At 44.9% G+C, this 7,719-nt stretch overlaps 1 protein-coding gene across 1 annotated transcript in view; it reads right to left on the bottom strand.

Annotated features, from left to right (window-relative positions):
• The window catches only part of KHDRBS3 (KH RNA binding domain containing, signal transduction associated 3), a 213,025-nt gene that overhangs the window by 104,612 nt on the left and 100,694 nt on the right, over window positions 1-7,719 (bottom strand). The window contains exon 6 of the mRNA XM_019519668.1: window positions 3,705-3,844. Coding sequence (XP_019375213.1) covers window positions 3,705-3,844 — 140 coding nt within the window. The remainder of the gene's footprint in view (window positions 1-3,704; window positions 3,845-7,719) is intronic.

Here is a 7,719-nt window from a genome sequence, read left to right as displayed (position 1 = left end):
CGCAGTCCCTACTGCTAGCAGCAACAGCAGGCAGGGGATGATACTTATACTTGGTGCAGGCACTGGCGCTCAGAAGGGCACGGCTACAGCCAGTGCTGCGCATGGGGGCAAGCACAGCTCGGCTGCCTCTATCGCAGGGGCTCTGTGCAACACATCTGCAGCTCCCACACACACAACAGGTGAAGCCACGCACTGGAGCTGGCTACCTTCCCCACTCCCTGCCATGCAGGTCCCCAGACTCTTCTGGGAGTGGAGGGAGCCCCACTCCCTGCAGAGTCCAGCATAGGGCTTCCCCTGGTGCGAGTGTGGGAGCTGCAGGCGCACAGCATGGAACCCCTGTGATAAGAGGCAGCCAGCCAGGTTGTGCTCTTCCATCCCCCCGCCCCATGCACAGCACCCACCTGAGCTGTGCCCCACCAGGCACCAGCACCAGGCACAAGCACCCCCAAATGCTGCTGCTTCTGGCAGTGGGGGCAGCATACCATGTGGGGGACTGTATGAGGGTTCCCCACACCCCTGAACTGACATATACACATATACCAAAATACCCTATGGCCCCCCCCACCATATCCCCCATGATTTGCATATTGCCCTCTATATAGACTAGGAAAATACAAATCATGACAAAATATTTTTTCTAATAAAATTAATGTTATAGTAGGTGCTTCACTTTTATTATATGATTTGGGTTTTTTTTTCTGGTTTTAAGATGGCAACCCCCTTCCCAAAACAAGTATGGAGGGAGGTAAGGGGAAGAACTTCTGGTGGAAAAGGTCAGGAGTCAGCGAGTGCGACTTCCAGTCCCAATATGGCAACCAGGGGGCAGGGCTACCCACGTAGTCTTCACAGTACATCAAAACTCATTAAGCAGCCCTCCAGCCAAAATCTGCCCACCCCAATTGCCCACATTACATTAGACTACCGTGAATCCTGATGCAACATAGACCTACCACCCTAGCCTGCCACAGGTAAAACAAGGGAATCATGGTAGCTAATGTCCTGCTTCTATAAAATGTTGTCAATATGTGCTCAAGAGATTCCAGGTAAAGGGCCAGGCAGAGGGAAGACTACTGAGAAAAGCAAAAACCCTTACAAGTCCATACTAATCTGACCAGGGGGTAAAACATGGCGATTGGTTTGACCCTGAATGCAAGGGCAAGACCCTCTAACCAGGAACCTCTGGCTTTGATTCCAGAAGGAGAATTGGCACAGCCCAGTCAAAGTCCCCAGGCTTGGCTGTAGCTACCACCCAATGTCTTCAAAAGAGGTTTAAAAGCACCCTGACGTATTTCGGGGGAGGGGGGCAGGAGGGAAATCAGCAAAGCCCAGGAGCATGGAAAATACCCGTAGCAGAACATAGATACAGCTAGATCATTCCTGCCCAGTGGCTGGCCAACCTCTTTTTGAACACCCACAGCAATGGAGAGTCCACAGCCTCCCTACATATCATATATGAAAGAGAGTGAATGTTTAAAAAGCTAAAGCTAAGAGAGATTGGTCTTTTATGATCACGTAAGCCCCATTTAATACTCTTTTTCCTTCAGAAGGAATAAGTTTTCTGCATAAACAACAAGGAAAAAAAGGGTGAAACAGAACTAGAAGCAAACCAAAGAAGTCAGTGCAAGTTTAATGAAGCACTAGTTAGTCCAAAAAAACCCATACATTCAGAACTTACCTTTTAAGACAAAGCAATGTTTGGCAACTTGTATGACTACTGAGAAGGTACTTTTGGAGATATGAAGTACAGAGATAGGGGTACAGGGTGGAGGATAGGGCTGGGGAACAAGCTGGAAGAGAAAGCCATTTTTTGTCACGGCCTAATACCCGAAGCCTCTGGAAGGTCTCGGATGCATGGCGTTTGTTCAAACGTACTCTCATCTATACAAGGTATTATAACCTTAAAAGCTTTCCTTCAGACAAAAAGTATTAATGGGTTATTGTAATTTAAGTGGTACTAATTAAAAAAAAATCTTCCATGTTATTCAACACTTTACTCTTGGTACCTGTACTCTTATCTATACTATACTATAACCTGTACCCCTTGGTAGCTATACCTTTCACTAATCTCCAAGTCATTACCTTTTCAACTGAGACTTCAAATTTTAATGTAGAAGAAAAAGTTCTTTGAAAATAAAATCTACTAAAATCAAAGTGGTTTATTTTGGAAAGCAGCAGCAGTTTCCATCTAGCATACAAGATCTGTCTAATGCAAATATCCTGATTTTTTTTTCTTCTTTATACTCAAGGACTCAAAAAGACTTAAAGCTGTCACCCTTACACTTCAAAAACGGGTGTTCAGAAGCATAATATGAAGGATAAAACTTCTCATAATAGTGGAAAGAGGAAACATATCAAGCTCTTCCTTCCAGCAAAAATATTTTTTTCTGATTTAACAGTTTAGTTGTGGGATGAGTCCAAGACCAAGTGCCAGCTCAGAAATGCCTAGGTAGCCTTACATTTTTAGCACGTCAAGTCATCACACAACTTTGAGCTTAAATACAGTACATTATAAATGCTTGTTCAAGAAAACACTACATTCAAATCTCAACCAAGAGAAAATAAATGTACTACTACTCATTTCTCTACACAATGAGTTCCATAATGCTAATAAACAACAACTGAAATAATTAAGTACTAAACAACGTGAGAATAAAGATACAAGTAAGTTGGCCCTGTTTGTAAAGAACTTTAAAAAGGTGAGGAGGCAGTGTGCATTTAAGAACTGAACTAGAAATAAGGAGGCCTAGGTACCAACGAGTTTTCCTAATAAGCTTCTGTGTGACAATGGAGCAGTTTAATTTTTCTGTCCCAAGGAATTTCTCCATTTGTAGAAATAAGGCAAAATACATTATTCATATCTAAGAGCTTAATCATTACAGAATTGCTCACAAAAATATTGCATTTAGTACCGTTTTCTATTGAGTCAGCATCTTATACTTAAGACAGGGGCCAGCAATGTTTTTGGGCAGAGCAAAATGCCAAAACATCTGCAACTTGGACTTGTAAGATGCTGGTGTGTCAGAAGCAGACAGCAGGGCAGGCCTGATCCTTGTTGTGGCAGCGCAGCCTCAGCCACTTCCCCACCATCCTCCCCCACACACATATGCACCTTCCACCCGCAGTGAACCAGTCTAGGGCTCCGCAGACCACAGTGCTGCTGCTTACAGCCTCCCTGCTGCCAGCCACAGAGCTCAAGCTGCTCACAGCAGGCAGTGGGGAGGCTGAAAGCAACTGCACCAGGACCCATAGAGCCCCAGACCAGCTTGCTGCCAGCAGTGGGTGCACACGTGCCTCGAGTTGGATGGCAGGGAAGGGGTCCGGGCTACACTGCTACAACAAGGATTGGGTCCCTTGCAGCTCTCGTTTGCCCCATGGTGCTTGTGACAAGCAAAATGCCTTTGTGTGCCATGCTCGGGCACGTGTGCTAAGGTTGCCTACTCTGACCTAAAGCAAAGCTAGACTTTGAGGGTGTTTGAGAATCCTACATGTCATACTTTGCACTGTATAGTTATCTTTTCTCAAGATAGATTTCATCCAATCTTAGTGATGAGTTCATAAAACACGTCGCACATATTGGGCTGTATTAACAATGGTGGTAAGTGTGCAAGAACCAATCAGAATATTTTTGGAGAAAGTCTAATATTAAGAGCTGAGCCCCAAGATATACATGTTCAAAATGCACCGTTTTGCTTGGAGGTGCCTACCTGGCCAAGGCAGGGGCAGGTACTCCTCGCGCTCGTATTGGTGGTTTTCCACGAACAACTGGAACTTCTGCATTTTCTGAGCCGCCATTTAAATACGTTAACTCTTGCAGCTGTGCCTGTCTGATTTCATCATTGTAGTCCTAGACAGAAGGGGGAAGAAAGCTAAATTAACCACTTCAGGAAAATATTACTGAAAAGCATCATTTCCATTTTTATGCTGTTCTAGATGAACTTCTTGCTGAAAACCTGCTAGAAGCAGTTCCAAAACATCTCAACATGGGGACTCCATTTCAACTTAAATCTTGTTAAGATCTGTATATCAAATGTAACATTTCTCTTATGTTTTTGTTCAAATCCTATTTTCTTCTCCAGGACTGACCATTGCCTAACTGATTTTTCATTTAATTAACAAAAGAAAAACAATCCACCAAAAATCCTACTAGTATCTGAAAATATTATATGCCTCTTAATTTCGAATGAGCATCCGAGTTCTGTTTATGTAATGAAGTCCCATTGAAATGTGGCAATAGTCCTATTGCTTCAGTCAGCAGTTAAGTTGCAGTTCAAGGCATTGTATTAATGGAGATCAATCCTTCACTAAGAAAGGACAGATAAAATGACCCAAGCCAACAGATTATTTTCTTTCTTGAAATCGGAGTTTGTTTATTAATTCTTACAAGAGAATACAAACTCAGACGTACTAGATATATTCACATTCCTCCAAAAAGTTGTTCAAGAAAGCCATAGAGTTTATAAATGCCATCTAAAAAAACCCAGCTTTTAGAGTAGTTCTCAAACAGGGAGGTTTTCAGATGCTGAGTTATCCTCCAAATCCAGTACATAAGGAGGCAATGAAATGGAGGCTATAAAGCTAATGAGGAATCCTAACGACTGCATTTCTTCCTTTTTTTTTTGTTTTTAGATCCCCGCCCCCTCCCGCTTGCTATTGGTCGACCAAGAAATGTAGTTTTAGGGTAAAAACCAGAAAGATTTTATTTAGGATAGACAAATTCAAAGTGGTCTAATTTATCTTTTCCAATTTCAACTAGTAAATCCAGCATGGATCACTTCCTTTTTTATTATTTCTGGACAACACGTTTATTTGCTCTCTTCTGGTCCCCTGCCACCAATCTCCCCCCTGCCCCAAGTGTAAATACAGTACTATATCCATTTTATGAACAGGAGATAGATGACTGATTTGGATTGCATTAGCATGTGCCAGTTTTCTGAGAAGAGGGGAAGATCTCTGTAAATGCAGTATGTGGTAACCCATTTGAAATTCTGATTGCAGCCACGTCTGTTGTAATTTGCTCCCATCATACCCAAATTTGACTACCAATCCCTGCTGGAAGAAAATACTATTGTCATTTTGTTGTCACCTAATCAGAAGATTACATGTGTATTTCTTTCAGAAGCCACATTTGGATTTGAGATCCTTTCCCTTCGGCTCTCTGAACGGACAAGTACAAGCTTTGTCTGAGAGGAAGAGGATAATATTTCTGGCACTGTTACAGGGGAAAGTCTTGTGTCAATTCTTTGACCCCTTTGGGAACTAAGTAGATAAGATCTAACCAAACAGATGATTGCATTAGAAACCCTTTTAGTAAACAGATACTAGAGAGTGCTGCATAAATATAACCTTGGAACAATAGTGAAGAACGGGTCTTGGAATAAGTCTTAGTTGATTTCCTTTAAATGGAAGTACTGTCAAACAGGGAATTTATTTAGCAGACCCTAAACATTCAGTCTCATGGGAATAAGGCCTTAAGGGTTATTCCTTGGAAGACTTCAGTAAGAAACAAGAGATTAATAAAACCTTAAGAGGAGGCAGAACACACTAGAAAACCTGTGTTCTGAAAGAAGCTTAAAGGCTAGGTACAGCTGCTACACAATCTGGAGCAAGGGATCAGAAATTGAACCAAACCCATAACCGTACCAAAGTTTGCAGCACAAAGACCAGACTAAAAATGGTGGAATCTGGTCTAAGATCATGCTAGAGCGATGTGCACTCATATATATATTCAAAGTAGGTTAGTCCAGTGTATTGAACTTCTGTACCAGATCCCTGTTCAAATAAGTTAGGTTGCCATCATCTGCTATCCCAGGCTCCCTCAGCTCAAACAGACAAGACATGCTCAAAGATTCCTAGTTGCTTTGCGTAAGCAGAGTAGTCGGTTACAACCCTGTGCTTAAAATCATTTATCAGAGATCATGTCAACTTTAAAACATTACTTTCACCTCTTGTTTTACCAGCTCTTCAAGAGCTTTGTAGTATTTAAGTTACCTTGCCTGCCAGAATACCTTCCTCTAACAAAGAGTAACAAGATAAGGTTATGCTTTGCTCTTTCCCCTTAGTTCATGCACTAAATTACTGATTGATCGTCTCTCTGGACTATATTTTTGTTAAACCAATTTTGGAATGAATCTTTTGCATTTAAGACTGACCTCATCTCTTGGAATACCTAATGTGTTTATTGAAGAAACTATATTCCCAAGAGGTATTTAGCTTCCAAATGAAAGATTCAAAGGGTTATTTGGACACTTATACTAGGAAAATAATTTGGAATCAAATAGTTTAATACTGTCTTTGTTAGATTGGATATTGATTTTTCTCTAGACAGATTTTTTTGCATTCAACTAACATGTTCTTTCACCTCTAATATCTTTAACTAAAGTGAATGACAGCTGATCTGCTGTATAAGACTATCTGTTACAGATAAGCAAATCAAAACTACAGAACAAGATGGAATCACTCCGTAACTTTCTTTTTAATACATGGTGGTATGGGGCAGAGGGTATGTCATAAGGCATTTCAGTTCAGGACACATGGTAGATCTGTCCTACCAACACCACACTACTAGAATTTCCGGAACTTAGGAAAAAAAAATCTAACAGATACCATATCCCAGGGGCCGGCAATCCCTGGCACGTGCTGAGCATGGTACACGAGGCCATTTTGCTCAGCACGCCACCACCAGCCCTGGCTCTGGGTAGCTGCTGCCAACCATGGAGCCCGGGCAGCTCCCAGCAGGTGGCTGGGAAGCTGCAGGCCCTGCTGCAAGATCCCGGGCTGCGTGGTTGGCAGCAGCTACCCAGAGCTGGGGCCGGATGCAGCAGGCAGGCTGCAAATAGCAGTGCCGGGCTCCGGCACATGCATACGTGCCTTGGAGCAGGTGGTAGGGGAGGGGCCTGAGGCAGCGCAACCCCCGTCTCTCCAACCCTGCCTGCACAGAGCTGATGGCAGGGCTCCAGAGCCTGGCACAGCTGTTTGTGGCCAGCCTGGGCTCCAGGCAGCTGCAGCAAGCAGGCTGCAAACAGCTGCACCAGGCTCCGCGACTCTGGCATTAGCCCCACGCTGGTGGCAACTGCGCATGCACCTCAGAGCGGACAGCGGGAGGGCTGCGCTGCCTTGGGGCCAGGCCCCATCCCCACTGTCTGCTCCAAAGTGTGCACACAGTCACCGCCAGCATGGAGCTGATGCCAGAGCTGTGGAGCCTGGCGTAGCTGTTTGCAGCCTGCCCACTGCTTGCTGCAGCTGCCCAGAGCCCAAACTGGCTACAAACAGCTGCACTGGGAGCCAGGGAGAGACTGAAGTTGCACTGCCTCAGGCCCCTCCCCAGCCCCCTGCTCCAAGGCATGCCTGTAGATGCCGGTACAGAATTGATGCCAGAGCCTGGTGCAGCTGTTTGCAGCGGCCCAGAGCCCAGGCTGGCTGCAAGTAGCTGCTCAGCACTCTGGAGCCCAGTCATCAGCTCTGTGCCCACAGCAGGGGAGAGGCTGGGGTTATGCTGCCTCAGGCCCCCTGCACCATCTGCTCCAAGGCACATGTGCAGCTGTTTGCAGACTCCCAGCTGCAGCCAGCCCCAGCTCTGGGTAGCTGCTTTCAACTACAGAGCCCGGGCTGCTTGCAGCTGAGCCAGCCTGATTCCCACCCGCTCCAAGCCCAGCACTGGCCCAGCCCTGCTACTGGGATGAGGCTGGCATTGGCGCTGCCCCTTGCCAGGAGCACCGCACC

This window comes from Gavialis gangeticus, unplaced genomic scaffold (genome assembly GCF_001723915.1).
Source record: "Gavialis gangeticus isolate Ggan-Ray unplaced genomic scaffold, GavGan_comp1, whole genome shotgun sequence".
In the NCBI taxonomy this organism is placed as follows: Eukaryota; Metazoa; Chordata; order Crocodylia; family Gavialidae; genus Gavialis; species Gavialis gangeticus.
The sequence above is the reverse complement of the archived record's forward strand: the minus strand, read 5'-3'. Positions and strand labels throughout refer to the sequence as shown.